Source organism: Mastomys coucha, unplaced genomic scaffold (assembly GCF_008632895.1).
Source record: "Mastomys coucha isolate ucsf_1 unplaced genomic scaffold, UCSF_Mcou_1 pScaffold6, whole genome shotgun sequence".
Lineage (NCBI taxonomy): Eukaryota > Metazoa > Chordata > Mammalia > Rodentia > Muridae > Mastomys > Mastomys coucha.
The window spans coordinates 91,367,776-91,389,968 of NW_022196912.1; the positions used below are offsets into that span (position 1 = coordinate 91,367,776).

The 22,193-nt window shown below is 43.5% G+C and overlaps 2 protein-coding genes across 7 annotated transcripts in view; one reads left to right on the forward strand and one right to left on the reverse strand.

Moving 5' to 3' along the window:
• On the reverse strand, nt 1-21,290 carry Zbtb25 (zinc finger and BTB domain containing 25). Of its 5 annotated transcripts, none has more exons than XM_031356431.1 (3): nt 20,794-21,290; nt 8,078-8,257; nt 1-2,981 (listed from the first exon to the last, which is right to left on the reverse strand). In XM_031356431.1, exons 1-3 carry the CDS (start codon nt 21,201-21,203, stop codon nt 1,838-1,840), a joined length of 1,734 nt encoding a protein of 577 aa, XP_031212291.1. In that variant the 5' UTR covers nt 21,204-21,290; the 3' UTR covers nt 1-1,837. The 5 variants fall into 5 exon arrangements, with proteins under 5 accessions (XP_031212291.1, XP_031212292.1, XP_031212293.1 ...); XM_031356432.1 differs by having other exon boundaries at nt 20,898-21,003; XM_031356433.1 differs by lacking the exon at nt 20,794-21,290 and adding an exon at nt 20,420-20,786.
• Nucleotides 21,034-22,193, forward strand: part of Zbtb1 (zinc finger and BTB domain containing 1) — a 27,659-nt gene continuing 26,499 nt past the window's right edge. The window contains exon 1 of one of the 2 annotated variants that reach the window (XM_031356425.1): nt 21,034-22,144. The gene's annotated coding sequence lies outside the window, so the exon portion shown is untranslated. The remainder of the gene's footprint in view (nt 22,145-22,193) is intronic. The other variant, XM_031356430.1, reaches the window with a different exon arrangement.

A 22,193-nucleotide genomic window follows, 5' to 3' on the forward strand; every position in this document is an offset into this window, starting at 1 on the left:
AACACATCATCAGTCTTGATCCCAGAGGCTAACTCTCTAAATCAGAAATTCAGCTACCTTAAAACAGTGCCCAGTAGGGTTCTTCATTTGGCCCTTAAAAGTTGCCACTCTGAAGGCTGGATGGTGCTCCAGCCCATGATCCCAGCACTAAGGAAGCAGAAGACAATGGTGAGTTCAAGTCTAGCCTGGGTCAAAGAGCAAGGATATCTCAAAAACTTAAAAACAAGGAACCTACTACTTTGGTTTGGTGTGGTATCTGTGTGTGTGTTGTTTTGTTTGTTTGAGACAGGGTCTATAACACTTGTTTCAGAATTAGCTGGATTACTCTGACCTCTGACAGACACAGGCAGTAGAACCTCTTAAATGTCTTCTGAGGTATGGGAGTGGGTCAAAATTAAATGGATATATTGAGGTGTCTGTGACATGGCACATGCCCCAAGGTCCTGGCCACCTGGGAAGCTGAAGAAGAAAACTGCATGTGCCCAAGATTTTAAGGCCAACCTGGTAACATAGCAAGATTCTTGTTTCCAATCTGAGAGGAGGGTGTGTGTGTCAGGACCAACTCAAATGTTCTTCAAATGTCTGTCAGCTGAGACTTTAATAGGGTAGGGAAGGCGCGGGGGGGGGGGGGGCTCTGTTCTACAGTCTCTCTTGCCTTATGGTCCTTGAGAACAGAACTTCAAGTTTAAGCAACACTTCAGAAACAATGAAATTTGCTGGGCTACTTGTTAGGTACAGAAAATCCATCACTTAGTCCAACAACTTCCATTTCCCTGGAGTTTTAAGTTTCTAAGTATTGCCACTATAAAAGGGAAGTGAGTACACTCAACCCAGACAGCCTTGACAAGTCTGGAACACTATGTCAGGGAGATGATGTGTGTCTTCTCATTTCCTCTTGACTCAGGGGGCCTCTTGCTATTAGCATCTGAAAGTATCCAACAGCACACCGCAGATCTGCCTATCTACATCATGCTTAGCTCACACAGACCTTCAGCTGTGCTCCACTTATGGGAATGCACTGGTTTCTCTGTTCAAGACTTCTTCGCCACTGACTTCTCCAGTCCTTCCTTTTAGCTGAAATAGTTTTAAAAATGAGGTATACTTGATGTTTAGTAAATAAAAGGCCATGTAAGAAGTTGGAATGCTAGAAGTACAGTTAAAACTACTCGTGATTTGGTATAGCCAAGTCTTAAAACAAAACAAACTTTTTATACATTATAATATATATAGTTATACATTAAAATAACTACTTACTTCCTATATATATATATATATATGTATATATATATATATATAGTTATACATTAAAATAACTATTGATTTTCTATATGGCTGAAAATATTTAAAAATCATTTCCTAAGAGCATAATTCATATGAAACATAAGACAAGTGACAGTTTAGAAGTGTGTTTGTGTGTGCTCATGTGAGTGTGTGCTGGACATTGAACCTAGGGCCTCACACATGCTAGGCAAGTACTCTACAGATGAGCTTCATTCTCTAAAATATTCTTTAAGACAGATCTCATCTGCTTCATATTCAAGTTCATTTTACTTATTCTGCAACCTGGAAAAACAAGAGATTTTATAAATAATGACTCACTCTAAAGTTTCTACATTAACTTCTGATTTTCAAATTATGATTTATAGAAAAGCTCATAGGATAATTTGAAAGTTATATTTAATAGCCATGTCTTATAATGAGAACTGGTATGTTCAACCTCAAAACACACAACAGATTATTTTAAGTCAAAAGACCATAAGGAGGTAACTAATTTACAATTAGAAATGGCACATGACTCTCTCCCAAGATCAGTATAAGAATCCTACAGGAGAAGCTGCTACTCAACGAGGATGGTATCTACGCCAGCGTGTGTGAGCTCTGACTCTAAGGCACAAGGCAAGTCTAAATGTTCTTGTGACAAGCGAGAGCTTTTTAAGGGGACATCGGGCCAGCTGTCACAATACTGCTGAAACCTCTGGGCCAATGAATTTCCAAACCTTTGGCATCGGTTATATCTGTAGGATTTACCTTTGTGTGTATACATGTGTTCCAGTAACTGACTCTTTCGAAGAAATTTATGACCACAGATGGTACAACTGATTTTTCTTTTCCTTGAAAAAGAAAAATTACAGTTTAATTCTACTGGCTCTGTGTCTTTGGAGATCAAAGATACTTGACTGATCTGTAAGGGCTCTGAGGTACCCCGGCTCGAGTGCTCAGGCGGTGGCTGCTGCTGCTCATTCTCCTTGACAATGAAGGAGCTGAGCCTCCGGCATTCAAGAGCCTCACTGCTGTCACTAAGTGGATGCACTTCACCAAGGTCATTACTTTCTAAAATGGAAGCAGGGACACCAAATGGGAGAGATCCAGACACATGGGTATGGAGGTGCTGCCTCAGGTTACTTCGTGATTCAAAACGCTCCCCACAGTAATGACATAAGTGGACTTTGATACTGTTTTCTGTAAAAGAGGGGCCTGTCACCTCCGATGAGGATGAGGAGTGGCTTTGGGAGTTGGCAGACTCTGGATCACATCTCTCCTGTTTGATGGACACTGGGGGCTTCTGGTGCTCCTCCACAGCTTGGGCAGCAGGATGGGCCCTCTGCTGCTCCGCACCCCCATCATCTAGCCCAATTGCAAGGGAGAGCTGCAGCTGGGGGTGGTCACCTGGGACAGCAGCTCTGTTTCCACTGTTACTGGGAGGAGTTTCTTTGATCTCCAGCCCCTGTTTGACAGCTGTTTTCTGGGTTGTTGAAATCTGAATACCATACAAATTTGATGTCTGCACAGTCTCTGGTGAGAACACTTGATTCATTTCAGTTGCAATGTGAGAAAGGTAGTCAGCATGAAGAAATCGGATCCCTTCCTCCAAACGACTATGATCCACAATCTGTTTTGGCCCTTTTCCTGTGTACATAATATGCAACAAGTAGCTGAATATATCAGGCTGGATGTCAGCTGGTTGTATTTTTATGCATTCACTGTTAAAACAAAAACAAACCCACACAAAATGAAATACAACATAGTTGGCCTTTTGGTTTCTAACAATCTTAGGTTAAAACAAATTCTCCCTTAGAGGTTTAAACCTAGCAATCTGCCTTGATGAAACACAACAGGAAAAATCAGTCTTTGAATGTAACTGCTTTTACGGTTCATCAACAAGCCTTTGTGCATCCAACCTACTGCCTAACAGCAGGAAATGCAGAGATGCTCAGACTAGTTCACCACCAGGTGACTCCTAAGCAGTACAGTCTACTCTAGGAGCGAGAGGATAGAACAGTGACTAAAATAGATGTTCTGCTTATATATTGAACGTATAGTGAAAGGAACTAACACAGAAACTCAAAAGGATGCCTGTATGCTGGTATTCACTGTACCATTATTTACAGTAGCTAAAAGCTGGAAACAACTAAATTCCCATCAAAAGATGAATGGAGCCAGGTGCTGTGGTGCAGCCTATAATCCAATCAATTGAGAGGCTGAGGCAGGTGAATCCCTGAGTTTGAGGCCATCCTGGTCTAAATAGAGAGTTCCAGAACAGCCAGAGCTACATAGACAGACCCTGTCTCAAAAAAGAAAGAATAAAAGAAAAAAAGAAAGAAAGAGAAAAACAATGGGTAAGCAAAGCGGGCTGTAAACAACACGTATGTCATTCTGCCATAAAAACAAGGACGTTCTGGTATGGGTTATAACTTTGAACTCTTGAAAACATACTAAGTTAAAAAAAAAAGACACAAAAGGCCAAAAATTGTATGGTACGACATCCATGAAATATCTAAAACAAAGCCAGGCCATTAATCCCACCATTCATGGACAGCCAGGGAAAAAGAAGCCCTCTCTGGAAAAAAACAAAACCAACAAAAGGAAAAATATCTAAGACAACACTTACAAAGAGACAGAACCAGGCTGGACAAAGGGCTCAGTGGTCATAAATACTTGCTGTTCTAGACTAGAAGACCTGGTTTTGATTCCCAGCACTCATATGGTGCCTCACAATTGTCTGTAACTCCAGTTCCAGGGGACCAGATGCCCTCTTCTGGATTAGTGCACACCAGGCATGCAAGTGGAGCACAGACATCATTCAAGCCACACACCCATATACAAGGGACAAGGACAGAGACATATGGGGTTGGGGGAGGTTACAGGTGGCTGAAGGAGAATGGAGAGTTACTCTTTAATAGGAATAGTGTTTCTGTGATGAAAAGGTTTTGGAAACAGCAGTGACAGTTGCAGGTAACATTATGAATGTAATTACTGCCATTTAGCTGGATGATTTTAAATTGTTAATTATAGAGAGACCCTCCTCTGAAAACCAAAATCAGGGGCCTGGAGAGATGGCTCAGTGCTCTGGCAGAGTACCTGGCTTCAGTTTCCAGCACCCATATAACAGCTCACATCATGCAGACAAAACACTCATAGACATAAAAAATCTTAAAAAACAAGAAACAAAATGACAAACAACCAAAAGTGCAAACCAAGCCAAGCAAAAATATTAATATTTTTAAAGGTATATAATGAAATTATTAACATTTAAAATGTAAATGATACTGTTTGTTCTGGCTTCTAAATCTTTAAGTCACAAATGAATACAAGTATAATTCTGAAAAGCATCCTAGGAATTTCAAAGTCAATAGATAGCATAACAAAGCCAACCTCTGTGAAGTTAGAGTAGAAGCACCACCAAAGGGAGATGATGCACTTGGAAGTGGTGGACTGCTTCCCTGAAGCAGTTTATCCTGGGAGCCAGCATATTGACAATCTAGTTTCTCTAGTCCTTCATCCTGACATCCCTGCTTCCTCTCTTACGTTTCACACTTTGATCTGCTGTCTAGTCACCAGCATGTTCTGTGACATGAATTCTGGGTGTGTAAATTCAGAATTCTGTTACCTGAAGATGTTTCATCAATACAAACACAGCACAAGGCAGGCCTCACCTTCACAATGCCTGTATTCAGATGGTGCTTTAAGCTAAACAACTCACAGCTCAGCATACTGAGGAGAGATAGCATTTATAATGTGGTAAGTGTAATCTACAGTGTCACATCAGAGATAAAACTCCTCTAGCAGGATTTCACCCCAACCCCATCTTTGTATCATGCCACACTTTCTAAACACCTTATCTACTCTGTTGTCTGAATGATCATATCACATTTTATATCACCTTTGCTTGTGTGACAGTTTGTATATGCTTGGCCTAGGGAGTGGCACTGTTAGGAAGCATGGCCTTCTTGGAGTAGATGTGTCACTGTGGGTGTGGGCTTTAAGACCCTCATCCTAGCTGCCTGGAAGTCAGTACTCTCTGCTAGCAGCCTTCATGAAGATGTAGAACTCTCAGCTCCTCCTGCACCATGCCTGCCTGGATGCTGCCATGTTCCTACCTTGATGATAATGGACTGAACCTCTCAACCTGTAAGCCAGCCCCAATTAAATGTTATCCTTTATAAGACTTGCCACGGCCATGGTGTCTGTTCACAGCAGTAAAACCCTAACTGAGACAGCGTGCTTCTTTCTTTTTTCTTTTTTTTTTTTTTTTAAGACTGTTTTAGCATGTAGTCCAGGCCTGGCACTTGCAGTATAGTACAGGCTGGCCCCAAACTCACAGTGATTCTCCTGTCCCTGCACCTAAAATACTAGGATTATAATAAGCATTAGCTACCACACCTGGCTGGGCTAAGCTTTTAATCAATCTTAGTCATACTTGTTTTCATTAGTATGCTCTACCATGGATACCATGAGCTGAGTTTAACAGTGATACATAACAGTTTGGCCAAATCATGATCCATGCTATTTCCCCTCCAATTGTAATACTCCTCCTTATATTCCTCTGCAACATCTGAAAGACTCTTCATTTTCCAGATTTGTACAGTCTGTTGCAAACTTCTCAAAACAGGCCTGCTAGAACTCTTCTACTTTGAGTACACCTGATGTTTGACACCATATTACTAACAAAGCTCTGTTCTAAACATTCTAATGTCACTAACCCTCTTAATCTTTTAATACCCAGAAGGAGAGGATACTATTGTAGCATTTAACAGTCAAGAAAACTGAGTGTAGCAGGGCAGTGGTGGCGCATGCCTTTAATCCCAGCACTTGGGAGGCAGAGGTAGGTCTGAGTTTGAGACCAGCCTGGTCTACAGAGTGAGTTCCAGGATAGCCAGGACTGCACAGAGAAACCCTGTCTTGAAAAAACCAAAAAAGAAAAAAAGAAAACTGAGTGTTAGGGTATGAACATGAACTGTCCCCTGAAAGCTCAGGTGTAAGTCTTACAGCCTTGGTGACCAGCTGATGGGCTCTAGGAAAGCGACTAAGTCATGAAGACTCTGGCTTCACTGGTGTATTTTCCACTCATGGAGTCACAATGTCATGTGACTGAATTACTTGGAGGTGGGAGACACTAGGATACGGGGCCAAGGTGGAAGAAGAGTCACTAAAAATGTGACTGCCGGGGCTGTTTATCTAGTCCCAGTTACTGCACTGTTCCTGCTTTCTGCCTGCCTACTACAAAGTGCATAGCTTTTCTGTTATGCCTTCTTTCATGGTATCTCTGCTTTCCCAGTGTTAAACTCATGGGGCGCCAGCCAGCTGCAAGTGCACTAAAGCCTGAGACTGCAAGCACAACAAATCCTTGTTTTCTTAGGCATTTTGTCAAAGCACTACGGAGTGACTAACACAAGACAGACCAATTATTTGCTTTACGTTTAATTCTAGATTTGTGTGAGCTATAACCAGTTTTGTGTATAAGTATATATATATGTGTATGTATGTATATGTATGTATATATGTATATAAACTTCTATATGTCCAAACATATATATCAATGTTGGTTTTTCTCAGAGCTGCACTGAGCCACTACTGCCTGGCCAGACTATAGATTTCTTGAAGACAGAGTATAACTTACTTATAACCATATTCTAGTTCAATCTCTAATATATATTTTACTTAGGAAATATTAAAATGATTGAACAGTTAAATAAAAAATATATAATTGGAGCCATGAAGTGGTGGCGTACACCTTTAATCCCAGCACTTGGGAGGCAGAGGCAAGCTGATTTCTGAGTTCGAGGCCAGCCTGGTCTACAGAGTGAGTTCCAGGACAGCCAGTGCTACACAGAGAAACCCTGTCTCGAAAAGCCAAAAAAAAAAAAAAAAAAAAAAAAAAAAAAAAAAAAAAAAAAAAAAGAAAGAAAGAAAACAAAAACAAAAGAAAAACCCAAACAAAAACAGAAAATGTGAAACAAACTCTCTCTGACTGGTGATGTCCAGTATGTGATGGTACAATGTGACACTAAATGATGCTACACCAAAAATCAACAGCCCAGTGCTTAAGTACACAGGTTAACTTCAGAGTTAAGACTTGAGCCCAACTCATGAGCTATTTATTCCTGGATGGGCCATCTAACAGCTCAGTCTCAGTTGCCTTTTCTCTAACACCAGGATAACCGTGGAATTTACATTATAGGACTTGATGCCTGAGTATTGGCTAATCCTTTTTTGCTGGTAGTAGGTTTTTTGAGAGAGGATCTCATTATGTAGCCTTGGTTGGCCTAGAACTCACAATGTAGACAAGTTGGCCTCAAACTTAGAGATTCCCTTGCATCTCTACCTGAGTGGTAAAATTAAAGGAATACAGCCCCACACTGGACTGGGCTAAGCTTTTATTCAATTTGAGTAATACTTGTTTTCAGTGAGTATGTTTTACCATGGATACCATGTACTGAGTTTAATACTGACATATGTTATTATAATTTAAATTTTATATTAGGATAACCCAATAATAAGCCCTTAAGACCAGTGATTCTCAACCTGTGGGTTGCAACCCCTCTAGGGTCAAACAATCCTTTCACAGGGTCAACTATCAGATATCCTACATATCAGATATTTATATTATGATTTGTAACAGTTAGCAAAGTTGAAATAGCAACAAAATAATTTTATGGTTGGGGGGTCACCACAACACAAGGAACTGTATTAAAGGGTCTCAGCATTAGAAGGTGGAGAATCACTGCCTTAAATGATATTATAAGACATATATCACAATATTAAAAAATCCTTTTCATTTACAAAAGCCCCTTCTTACCTTGTTTGGTGAATAAAAATCATCTTGAAATAGTTAGAAAAAGCAGCAAGTACTGCTCTGTGGGCTTTGAAGTAAACATCCCCAATAGCAACTGTGCAGTCACACAGAAAGCCAAATTCTCGCTGCATGTTCAGCTGCTGCAGAAGCACAAGGCTATGGCTAGCAGTATCCATTGTGGCTCTGAGGAAAACCAACATAGATATATATATGTTTGGATATATAAATGCTTATATACATATATACATACATACACACACATACACATATATATACTTATACACAAAACTGGTTATAGCTCACACAAATCTAGAGCATTAGGGCCTCATTTTAAGTGAAAATATTCAACACTATTGACTTTGCCCTTAACATTAAACCCCTTAATTACAACTGAGATAAACTCTACTGAACAGTGAGACAGTCTTTTAAGCAAGCAAGAGGGTAATCTGTATGAGTGAGAGAAATACTCATGCTTTTCCATATGATGATGTTTTGTTTTCATGTATCTAGGACCTTGCACATGCTAGGCAAGCCCCACTACTATTCTCCTTATGGTTTAATGTCTGGGGTTTCATCTACACCAGGTAAACACTCTACTTTTGAACTCTACCCCTATCTTGTGATCATGTTTCTAATGCTGGCTTTTTTGGCTTTTTGTTTGTTTTTGGTTTTTCGAGACAGGGTTTCTCTGTGTAGCTGTGGCTGTCCTGGAACTCACTTGTAGACCAGGCTGGCCTCAAACTCAGAAAAAACTGCCTGCCTCTGCCTCCCAAGTGCTGGGATTAAAGGCATGCGCCACCACTACCCAGACTAATGCTGTTTCTTAATTGGAGAGATGAAATGAAATACTGCTGTGTGGCTCAGAGTCACATGAGATAACTTAGTGAAAACTGGGTTGTAATGGAAAGTGCTATTTAAATGTTGCCTATAAGAGGGAATAACAAGGCATCCTACCTGGTTGTGAGCCTCAGCTATCTCTCCAGCCTGATGGGCATCCTGCCTGGACTAGAACTGTCCATTTTCTTCTGAGATCCTCTGGCATTCAGGAGACACTGGCCTCCTGACTATCATAAAATGTTTGTGGGACTTAGCAGTCACAGATGTCAAGCCATACCCTGATTTATATGGGGCCTGGGACTCAAGAGAAAGAACCTACAACCTGATTCCATACACATCAGGATGCAGATTCTTCATGGTAAGAAAAGGGAGATATGACAAATGAGCCTCAAGGGGAAAAGTCCTGCATGAGGATGTGTAAGCAAGTCCTGGCCAAGACAGACTATGTGACTGCATGACTAAGCAACAAAGACACAGAAAAGTCACAGTTTCAGGCAGTGGGGGAGGCTTCACCACAACCTCTGCCCTAGCTGTGCAAAGAGTCCTGGTGCTTTGTTTGGGGAGAAGGCAGCTGCAATTCAAGGGGTGTCACTAAGTGCAGTAGTTTGGATATGCTTGGCCCCCATAGATTCATGTGTTTCAATCCTTAGGAGGTGTGGCCTTGTTGGAGGAAATGCATCACTTCGTAGGAGGGCTTTGAGGTCTCTTAAGTTCAAGCTCCACCCTGTGTGGAATCAGGACCTCCTAGCTGCTTTTGGATCAACATGTGGAACTCTCAGCTCCTCCTACAGCACCATCTGCCTGGATGCTGCCATGCTTCCTGTCATGATGACAGTGGACTGAACCTCTGAAACTGTAAGCTAGCCCCAATTAAATGTCCTTTACAAGAGCTGCCATGATCATGATGTCCCCTCACAGCAATGAAGCCCGAAGACACTAGGGAACTGGGAGAACACTCTTTGAAAGAGCAGATTCTGAAAGTGAGAATGAGGCTTCTTCCATAGCCAGTGAGACCAAGGTCTGAGGAGGTCAGTGATGGAGGCTGGTGTAACCATTAAGAGATTAGCAGGAGCAGGGGTAGCAGGAGCAGACAGGTGAGCAATTGATGATACATGATACAATAAAAACAGCTAACACGTTACAGTGCTTCCTATGTTAGGCACTTTAACCCATTCCATTCTTAACAGAACTCTCCAAGCAAAGGAATATTCGGTTCCCTTTACAACTCAGGACTGAATGGCAAACACCCAAGATCACATGGCTAGTCAGGGGAAGAAGCAGGGGATTCAAACCTAAACTCCAAAGGCCAAATCTGCCTCCCCTATATTTCCTAAAAGGAAACATGACCCACAAACTAGAGGATCACTGAGAGGACCTACAGATAACAAGTCCACAGGAACCTTAAGGAATATTAAAGAAGAGGAGTTAGGGAGAGACCTGGATGCCCTGCTGGTTAAGCAGATGATATACAACAACAACAACATAATATATATGGAAATAAAGTCTAAAATATAACATAATGACACTATTATTGAGAAAAGAACCTGTTTTATTAAAAACTACATAATATATTAATGCAACATAATCTCTAAGACATAAGAGACAATATAAAACTACATAAACTATGCAAAAAAGGAACTGAATTGTTATTTAACTTTTTTTTATTCTTTTAACTCTATATTCAGACATTATTTTATTGATTTCAAATTATGTGTCTGTGTGGACACTGGACACAAGTACAGATAGATGGTCCTGGAAGTACTGGACCCCTGGGAGCCCAAGTCACAGGTGGCTTGGAGCCACTCTATGTTGATAGGAACCAAACAGGGGTTGTAAAGTGTTTTTGTATGCTGAAATTTCAAATATAGGTCTTTTAAAAATCTCCTTGTGTTGGATCAGGTTTCAGACCCCAACATTGACATAACAAACCAGGTTTCTTGCAAAATGCCTTTACCTACAGCTCCTGGACTCCACGTACCCACTCACGTACATACACATATACAAACATAAATAAACCACAAGAATTTTTAACATTTTGTGTGTCTGTCTGTCTGTCTGGGTACAAGTATGCTGCGTCACACATGGGGAGACATTATGACAGCTCACAGATGTGTCATGGTTCTATAACTCTACCATGTACGTCCAGGTGTTCAAACTCAGGTTGTCGGGCTTAGCGGTAAACACACTTACTGACCAGTCATCTCACTGGTCCTATCTCACTTAAACATTTATCATTTTAATGTGTGTGTGTACATGAACACCAGGGTGTACTTGTGCAGGTCAGAGCACAATGCTGTGGAACTGGTTTTCTCTACTATATAGGTTCCAAGGCTCAAGCTCAAGCCATCAGACTTGGACGGCAGGTGCCTTTATATGCTGAGCCATCTTGCTGGCCCTTCCTCATATCAAAAAACAAAAATAAAACCCCTTTCGGCATCACTGAAATAATTGAATGGAGGCTACGGAAACTTGAACCCATCTTCTGAAATAAAACAAAGTTGCAGGGCTGGAGAGATGGCTCAGCAGTTAAGAGCACTGACTGCTCTTTCAGAAGTCCTAAGTTCAATTCCCAGCAACCACATGGTGACTTACAACCATCAGTAATGAGATCTGATGGCCTCTTCTGTCTGGTGTGTCTGAAGACAGCTACAGTGTACTCACATACATGAAATAAATAAATGAATCTTAAAAATAAATCTTTAAAAATCAAAACCAAACGAAACAAAGCTGCAAACTGAGGGTCTTATTCTAAGAGGTCATTTGACCAAAAGTTACTACTTACATTCCCACATTCGTTTCTAAAACATCACCAATGACAAGATTTTTTAAAGACCTATATTTGAAGTTTCAGCATACAAAAGCACTTTAAAATCAATAAAATGGCTCAAAGTAAAATACCCTAAATCAGCTGTTTTTAAAAAAAATGCTTTCAAAGAAATGTTTTCAAAAAAACCCCACCAAATTCTTGGATCATAGGTATTTTCACCAGGTTTTCAAAAACAGCTTATATATATTTACTGACATAACCTACTACTGAGCCACACAGAAATGAGAAATAGCACACACAGAGCTGCAATACAAAGATCTTGTGGTTAATGGGCTGAATAACAGTTAAAATTCTCATTTCCTCAGCAGATACTCATTGAAACACACACACACACACATCAAAAGCATGTGTTGCACTAAGTTACAGACCAAGAAAAAGAAAAAAAAAGAAAAAAAAATGCTCAAGTCAAGAATACTGACTTAGCAAGGAGATAAAACACAAGACAATAATTACATTACAAATTTAAACTGTAAAGTGCCACCAGAACAGCTGGAGACAACCATGGAGAAGGCAAGGAAAATAAGATATTCAAACAGGTCTTCAACAGGCTCAAACAGACAGATAAAACTGAGTAACACTTCTGGGAGGGGTGTGAATGTTCTGATATCAGCATTCAACTCAGTGTAAAGGGGAAAGGAGAAAAGGGGTCAACAGAAGGACTTGGCAGGCTCAGTTCACTGGGACACTACGTCTAAGTGTACCCGCTGTACCTGAAGGTACACCGCTGTCTGCAGTGAGCTATGGAAGATGTCTGTCTATGTAGGAACAGCACTGACAGTCACTCACTTGGTGGCAGGGAGAAGAACAGAGCACTGCAATCTTAAGAGTTCCAGCTCAGCCACTAACTAGGTCTGTCTCTTGACAGGACATTCAATTCCCTGGGCCCCAGTAGCATTTCTGAAGTATGGATAATGGCAATTTCTTCTTAAGGTGTCAGATGAAGCACTCTGAAGGTTAAGGCAAGACGGTCTGGAATTTAAGGCCAGCCTGAACTATAGTGAGACTTTGTTAATAAGGGTGTTGTGTGTGTGTGTGGGGGGGGTATATATACTTGATAGTAGGACCTGTACTAAGTGTTCAGTAAGTATTGGACAGTACCATCTCTAGGTCAGTCAGTCAAGGAGCCAATTAGAAACCACGTAATGGTAGTGGAAATGAAGGGAGAGCATGAGAGAGCCACCATACACAGAACTGACATGATGCAGTGGCAGACAGGACACAGTCAGCCACAAGCTGCAAGCTAGAGGTGAGTGGGTTACTAGAAGATGTCATTTACTTCTTCAGCACACATTTTCACAGTAACTGCCATGTTCCTGGTGTTGCTATTAAGGTAAAACACCAGAGCTAGCCACAGGAACTGGCTTAGAGGAGGAGGTGTCTTACACACTGAGTTCAAAGTGTCTACTCCAGGAAAAGGAAGTAGAAATGTCTGGTGCTGAGTCGAGACAGCTCTAGAAAGAGCAGTGCCAAAGATGGAGGAGGCCTCTGAAATGACAAGACTGAAGTTTCTAAATATGCATAGAGCTATACAGTGAAGCCAAATTTAAAAGAAAAAAAAAAAAAAAAAACTCTAAAAAGCTAAGTATGGGTTGGACCTCGTGGCACATGCTTGCTGTAATCAAAGCTACCCTGGATGCCAGGGCCCATATGTCACAGATTTGAGGGTTGCCTGGGATAGAGCATAAGTTTAAGGCTGATTTGGGAAACTTAAGACTTTGTGTCAAAATAAAAATGCTTTTAAAAAAGGGTCTAGATGATGGTAGAGGATTTGACTAGCATGCATGAGCCCCTAGGTTCACTTTTCAGTACTTAAAAAAAGAGGTAAGTATGAAAACTTGAAAAACAAAAAAGATACAATAAAACAAAGCAGAAAAACCTGGGACCTGAGGAAAGGGCAGAACCCTGAGAGCGGGGAACAGTGGTGACCAGGAGAGCAGGTAACCTCCTACAAACTACAGGGAAGTGGCTAAGGCCAACTTTCTGATTCAAGAGGACTTTTCAGAGTAGAGGTAACAAAATAGGAGGTACAGTCAGGGTGGGGCCCCGAGGAAGCTACAGACCTCAGGAAGAGCTCTGGGTGGAAGGTGAGACCTCTCAGAGGCAGAAGCCAAGCTCCAGATTAACCAGAGAGTTAGCTGGAGGGACTGAGGGTAGAGAATCTGTTAACTCACAAACTATGAAGTCAGTTCAAACAGAAAGGGAAAGGAGACCTAAAATACTAACATGATTAAGCTATGTACACAGTAACTTCTTCCTCCTTTAGTTTCCATTTATCTATCCTCACAATCTCTAACGACACCTGCCTTCTCTAAGTGGTTAAACCCACTCCATGAGATTCCAGATCTTTTACTTTCAATCTAAAACTATTTCGCCTCTTGTCTCACTTCTCTCCAACATGATACCTCTCCTCCATCTTCAGGTACCTGTGCCAGAATTTCTCAGGAAGGAGCTGAACCCCAACCTTGCCTCATGCCCTCCTAGGACTTGGTATCATTCTTTTTATTGGAAGCCTTTTCCAAGCTGAGATTTCCTATTTGCTTATAGCCTTATTTTTACATCTTTGATCTACTAACTTTTGTATAACTGTGGAGTCAACATTCACTGATTAGGGTGATGGTCTCCTGATCTTCTGGTTTTTTCTCTTGTCTAGTCATTTATATTCTAAAAACTATGATTACGGCTATTTTAAGGTGGCTTGGTGGTTGAACAGCTAACTGCTCTTGTAGAAGACTTAGGTTCAGCTCCCAGGACCCACACAGCAGCTCGCAGCATTTTCTAACTCCAGTTCCAGGGGATCAGATGCCCTTTTCTGAACTTCATGGACACCAGGCATGCACATGGTATACACACATACATGTAAAGCACTCACACACATAAAATAAACTATGAATGTAAGAGACTCTTCAGTAATATTCCTCTGAAGAGTGGTGTTTTTGTTTTTATAATTAACTTGGTTGAACTTAACACTCCCAAGTCCTGCCCCTTGATTGTGGGCAGCAACTGAAACCTGTGGGTTTTGGCCTTAGGTGTACTCTTTGGAGGCTGCTATAAACAAGCTCAGCTCAGTGGTGACAAGATTCAGAGGACTACACAGCACTCCAACAAACCATTTCTTGAGCATCTCCCTCATTTTCCATCTGCATGTGGTGTGCTTTGCTCTTTTTCTTCTAGCAACAGTTTCCCCAGTTTTAGTAAGCCATTGTGCCACAAAGCCATAAAAACAGAAACATCTACTGGTAACCCTTCTGCCAATTCAGTTTTCAAACACACACAAGGTAATAAAACATACATGTGGGCAAAACACCCATATACATAAAATAATAAAAAATTTTAAATCTGGTAGACAGACATGGTGGAATACACTTGTAGACCCAGCACTTGTGAAACTGAAGCAGGATTGCTACAAATTCAATGTAAGCCAGGGCTACACAGAGTGAGTTCAAAGCGGGCTGGCCTGGGCCTATCTAACAAAAACCAAACAAAAAAAATTAACAGAAAAGCTTTTTGGTAGAAAAAAAAGATGTAAAAAAAATTGCAGAAAATAATTTACCCTTTGTTATCTAGAGAAGAGTTTTAAAACTTTGAAAACATTTTTATTACCAAATTAGTATTTTTAATATTTTATTCTGAAATTTTCATACATGCATACAAGATATTTTTATCATCATAATATCCTTCCCATCTAAGCACCACACCCTCATCCCAAAGTAATATTTATAACAGACTTAGTATTGATAGTTATGAGACTATAAAAGCTTTATTTATTTTCTAGATTGCAGTAAATTAGCTCTGGATTAGTTCAAACTAAGATGAAACAAGTTTATACTAGTTTGTTTATAATTTAGTTAGGGTGATATTCAACATCTTGGAGTGTTTAGAAAACTCTTTTCAGTTGGCCTGCATTCTCAGATCAGCAGCAGAACAGCCTAGAATACTCAGCTCTTCATTCCCTCACACTGTAAGAATCTTTAACAGACTTCAATTATCAGTAAAAGATAGGAAAGCTGGCAGAAGAATATCAAGCTTTTTTGAGCTACTTACTCATGGCTATAAACACAGAAGCTAAAATCTCCAGTGCTACATGATAAAAGGCTTTTTACAACAAGTATAACTTGGTATTTATAAAATGGTGATCATTTTTAGATGACTGTGGATGTGTGACAGTTTGATCTGGCTTTATTTGTGAGACAAGATCTCACTATAACCTAGACTGACCTAAAATTTACTATGGAGCCCAGGCTGGCTCCGAACTCTTTATGTTCTCTTGCCTTAGGCTCCTGAAGAGTGAGATCATAAGCATATACTGTGATTACCAGCAAGTATGGAAGAATGCTTACTACTGTATAAGTACTCTAAAGAATCGTGTTCATTATATTACATAAATATCAATGACTATTGTAAATGTGCCTTTAAACTAAAATTTTAGGTGGTTTAAGGAATATAAGTAGTTAGACATGCTGTTGCATACCTGTAATTCCAGCTCATAGAAGTTTGAGGCCTGAGCTTAGAAAAACCTACCTCAAAAAGAAAACAAACAGGAGACTTGGGAAAATAGCTCAGTCAGTAAAGTGTCTGTCACTCAAATATGAGGACATGAATTCAGATCCCAGTACCCTTACCAACAAAAAAAAAAAAATGTGTGCGCTGCTGGAAACAAGGCTTAGTGGGTGAGAGCATTTGTTCTTGTAGAGGACCCAAGTTCAATTCCCAGCACCCACATGGTGGCTCACAAACATCATTACTCCAGTTCCAGAGGCTCTAACAGTTTTCTGACCTCCCTAGGTATTCATGGTACACATGTATATGTAGACAAAACATCCATACATATAAAAACTTAAAAACCCTTTTAAAAAATTAAAAATGTGGGCTGGAGTGATGGCTCAGTGGTTAAGAGCACTGACTGCTTTCCAGAGGTCCTGAGTTCGATTCCCAGTAACCACATGGTGGCTCACAACCATCTGTAATGGGGTCTGATGCCCTCTTCTGGTGTGTCTGAAAAAAGCAATGGTGAATATACAAAATAAATAAATTTTTAAAAAAATTAAAAATGTGTTATGTGAGACCTGGGAAGATGGCCCAGCAGTTAGACAGTACTGTCCTTCCAGAGGACCTGAGTTTGATTCCCAGTACTCATGTCAAGAAGCTTAAAACTGCCTGTAATGCCAGCTCCAGGGGATCTGACACCTTCTTCTGGTCCCCAAGGGCACTGTACTCACTCCCCCAACCCCCTCACCCCAGGAAAATCCCTGGAGCTCACTGGCCAGCCAGGTTAGTGAGTCAGTGAACTCCACTTTCAGTGAGGAAGACATCCAAGGTCTACCTTTGACCTCATATCCATACACACAGACACACACCCCTCAAAGAAAAGGAACAGAAATGATCTAAACTAATCTAGTAGACACACTAGTAGAGTGGTTAGAGACTAGGAAGAGCCACACCATTTCTAAACTTTCTGGTGAAAGTATCTAGGAAAAAGCAGCATTTATTCTTATACCCCTTTAAATTTATTTCCAATGTCTAAAAATGACACAGGAACTGCCAAATCTGAAAATACAGGCACAGATAAAACCTGCCAGGAACCCATTCACAGAGAATGTTAGAGAAGACGTGGTGGATGACACAGGAAAGGGCAGTTACACTCTAGAAACCTTCAATAATATAGTCTGGAGCCCAGGTCTATGGGCAGACAGCAGCCTTTTCCATCGTGTGTGTGTGTGTGTGTGTGTGTGTGTCTGCCTGTCTGATAAAGCACTAAGCCAATAAAACTTAGAAATAAAAAACTTAATAGAAAAGAAAAGGACAAGATTCTTCTTGATTTGCTCTAAAGATTGCATTCTAACAAGAGCAAAAGAGGTACTCACAGGCCAGGGAAAGTGAAAGGGCAAAACTAGAAGAGACCCAGAGTACAGTAGGCAAGTGACTGAGCTGCTGTGTGTAAGTAAACCTACCATTTCCTTTGCCAGAGAATGACAGTTCCATGAACACACTACCAACATAGACTAAATAAGATCCTCTGCCTAAAAACCCTAATGTTTTAGAATAAAACATTGATTTTGATCCATACCTACAAAAGCAATTAATTAGAAAATTTTCAAAACCTTAATAATATAAACACATTTTTATTAAGGTTAATTTTTTTAAGAGAAGAAAAAGGGCTGGAGAGATGGCTCAGTGGTTAAGAGCACTAACTGCTCTTCCAAAGGTCCTGAGTTTTATTCCCAGCAACCACATGGTGGCTCACAACCATCTGTAATGAGATCTGATGCCCTCTTCTGGTGTGTCTGGAGACAGCTACAGTGTACTCACATACATAAAATAAATAAATAAATCTTGAGAGAGAAAGAGAGAGAGAGTGAGAGAGAGAGAGAGAGAGAGAGAGAGAGAGAGAGAGAAAATAGGCCCAATAAAATGAGAAGGCTAAAAAGGGTTGGGGATATAATACAGCCCAGTAGTAGAGGCCTTGTCTAGCACTCACAAGATGCCAGGTTTGATCCCCAGAGTACAACCAAGTATAATTAAAATGAACTAACAATGAAATGTCATGTTAACTTTGAGCACTGTCTTTTTCCTCCACTTTCTTTTGGGAGTGGGTGGGTAAGGGGTGTAGTTGAGACAGAGCTCACTATGTAGCTCTGGCTGTCCTGGAACTTACTGTGTAGCCCAAGCTGGCCTTGAACTCAGAGATCTGCCTTCCTCTGACTCCAAAGTGCATCTAAAAGGTATACACTACCATGCCTGGCAAAACACATTATATGTGTACTTGCATGAATTCAGGTGTGCCATATGTATGGAGGAGCCTGTGGAAACCAGAAGGAATCAGAGATCCCCTGGAACTGGAGTTACAGAAAGTTAAGAGCCACATGGGTCCTGGTAACCAAACCTGGGCTGTCTATAAGCACAGTAAGTGCTCTCAACTGATAAACCATCTCGGCAGCATAAAAGAAAAAAACAAAACAAAACATTGAGGAACCTAACTAACAAACAATATGAAACAGAGATCAAAGGATCTAATTCCATAGCTGGTACAGGTAACTATCAACTGGAGCAGTATTTTCTTTTTGGCTTTCTCTCAAAAGATTCAGATGCACATGCTCTGTGGAATAAACAAACAGAAAGGGGGCACAGGAAGTGGTGGAGAACTACTTTACGATTCATCAAAATACTGCTTTTCTATGGGAACTCTATAATAATACAGCACGCCAACTCTTTTTCTAGCTCTTACTTTGAAAATGGACAAATTGGTCAGATACCACCAACAGCTTGCATGGAATAAATCACTTTGGGTCAGTGGTAGGCAAGGCATTATGCAGCACTTCCCAGCAGCCATGCTAGGTTTTACTGCCAAGCCACTCGGCCCCTCCTCCTCAGCTAGACAGCCTGGCTCCTTTGCATTCCCCTCAGGAGACAGGGTGGAAGTACATAGCTCCACTTTGTACGGCATAGAGGGCAGCTGAAAGTCCTGCTTGGCCTCTCTGGGCAACCACAGGCACCAATAAATCAGCCACAGGCGATTTTCTCACCCCCTTCCTGGGGATGGAGATGTAATGCAAAAGAACACTGACTAGGCTTGGAAGATAAGTGATCTAGACTTATCCTTTTTCCTTTGCAAAATCCTCTGTCGCCACAGACAGGTATACCTCTCTGGCTCACTTCTGCAGGCCTAAAACATATCTGTAACAAGACAATACTACCTTTTTAGGGAATTCACCTGTTAAAACAGCTGGCGAAGGTTAGCACATAAAACTAAACAGTGACCAAACCTGACTGGAAACTCTTCATAGCTAGAAGACATTTACTATAGTACTGGGCATGACAGTCTAGAGTGTGTGTGTGTGTGTCTTCTTGCCTGGGTGTTTCACTGCTTCCTAATTGTATCCCAGCCATCTCAAATATTTTACATCTATCCATCCCACCGTCGGTCAGGCAGTGGCTGTGTACCCTTAGTTAAAACATACCTTGATTGCTCCAAGAAAGATGCCTAAACCTAAGAAACAAGTGGCCACACAAGGTGGCATACACCTGCAATCCCCGCAAGCGACAGCCTGACGTAAGATCCATCACTAGTTCTACACTAGCCTAGACTATCAACCTGAGAAGTCCTGTAAACCTGATGTAATCATTTCTGGTGTATACGCTGTCCAAAACAAGATAAAATGGTACTGCAGTCCTGGCACAACGGAGAGTTCAATAGCAAAAGTGACTGCTGCCCTAAAGCCTAACTATGAAAGGTGCAGAAACCTGATCGAGCAACACTACGGTCCTTAGGCCGAGTGTTAGCTGTGAAATGAGGGATGCACTCGATATAACTTAAAGGTCCTTTTCAGTTCAGAAAACCCTGATTCTAAGATGTACTTTAATCCTGTCACTCAACGGCTCTGCAGCTTTTAAAGGACTTGCTCGAGTCCCTAGAGGAAGAAGGCCAAATATAATCTCTTAGAGGGAGATGGGAGTTAATTTATAAAACACACAACACTAGCTGCTATTAGGTTCCAGGTACAGCGCTGTGCGTTGCCTAAGCAACTGATAACGGCTTGAGTTCTCCAAATGAGGGCTAGGGAGACGATGATACGATGCGGGCAGAATTCAAAAAGAAAAATCATTTGGCTAAGAGAAAATACTTGAGGAAAGGAAAAAAAAATACTAGGGTAAGGGGCTACTTGCCCTAGAAGCTCGGTACTCACAAACTGGATGGGGGAGGGGACAGTTGAGGGCTGCGCGGCCTGATCTGGATACCCGCCCACTAGCTAGAGAGCCTGTAAGGCCTGGCGCGGCCGCCCGGGACCTGGCTGACACAGACGGATCTTGGCTTCTGCGCCCGACCGGTCGGAGCCCGGCCCGCAGCGGGATGGGCTCCAAGGCTGTGCGGCCACCGCGTGCGCCATCCCGCCCGCGTTAGGCCCCGGCGGCCCATGGCCGAGGGCGGCTCCGCGCGCCCCGGCACTCGCTCGCCGTTGCCGATTTCCTCCTGGGCCCTGACTGACACCTCCAACGGACCAAAGGAAAAAACAAAAACAAAAACAAAAACCAAAAAACACCCCTCTCCCCAGCTACTTGCATCTGTCCCGCGACGGGTGCAGCTGCAGCCACCGCCCCGGGGCGGCTCGTGGCGGGAGGGACTGAGCCCGGAGCGGCCCACAGGGGCAGGGCCGCGTTGCTTACCCAGACTCCGCCGCGGCGGCGGGCGGGCGGGCTGGCTCCCGCGCGGCGCCCAACACGCGGCTGCGCCCGCTCACGCACCCGGAGGGCTGCTCTCGCGCGGCTTCCCGCGCCCGGCCCACGTGACTCGGCTGCTGGCGAGCGAGCTAGCGCCCCGGCTGGCTGGCTAGCGTGCGTGCGTGCGTGCGCGCCTGCCTGCCTGCCGGAGTGGCTAAGGCGGGGGTCGGCCCGCGCTTGGGGCGCCTCTGCCACGGTCCCCAGTCGTGACTGGAGGCGGAAGTGTTGGGGGGGAACAAGATTGAACGTCATGGGCTCCCCCCACACGTCTCAGCGTGACCCGGGGACTTTCCCCAGCGTGTGCAAAAGCACGGGTGTCTCTCCCCCTCCCTTTCGCGAGACCCTGGGTGGGGACGGGCAAAGGATGCACCGGCGTGTGGCGCGAGAGGGGGGACGAGGGCGCGGGGCAGGCGGCCACGGGCGGCGGGAGCCAGGGAGGGAGGTGGGCCGGGCGGGGCATGGCGGGGGAAGTGACTCAGGCCCGAGGCCGGCGGGCCCGCGCGGGGAGGAGTTGGGGGGCACGGGGAACGGGCGACCCCGGGCGGACAGGTTGTAGGCTGGACGGGGCAAGGGTGTCAGCGCCCCCCTTCCCCGAAGCATCCAGGGTGGAGCGCGGGGGCGGGTCCAACTGCGGGGCCCTGCGGGGCAGGGGTCTGACTTCGGGGTAGATAGAGGGCCATCCGCATCCAGCCTTGAGGGAGTCGAGAGGACCCCCGGTGGCGTCCAGCGGTGCAATCGGGAGGAGGGCGAGGGTGCTGCTCGGAGCCGCCACCGCCGCCGCCCGGGCGCCCGCGCTGCGGGCAGTGCCAGCCTCCCTGGGCCGACGCAGAAACTTGTTGCAACCAACAGGCGAGACCGCGGGTGCCCCTAGCCGCCAGCGGCGGAGTGGGTGGGCGGGCGAGAGGGAGGGGAAGGCTGGCGGACGCCGCCGCCGCGAACTGGTGGGCAGACCCGGAGTCGCCGCGTAAGCGGGGCCGGCTCAGTGCGGTGCGGCAGGCGCGGCTGTGCGGCAGCGGAAGTCCTTTGTTGCAGCGCAGTCCCTGGCAAGAGCCGGAGTGTCTCGGCGCAGCCCAGCCGAGCACCGCGCGCCGTCAACTGCAGCCCCGCGGCCCCTCGCCTCCGCCCGCCTTCTCCGCGGCCCCGCTGCCCTCAACTCCCCGAGACCTCCGCAGCCGCGCGTCCCACCGCGCCCGGTGAGTTCTCTGCCAGTCGTCGGGGCTATTGGCGCAACTTTGGCCGGAG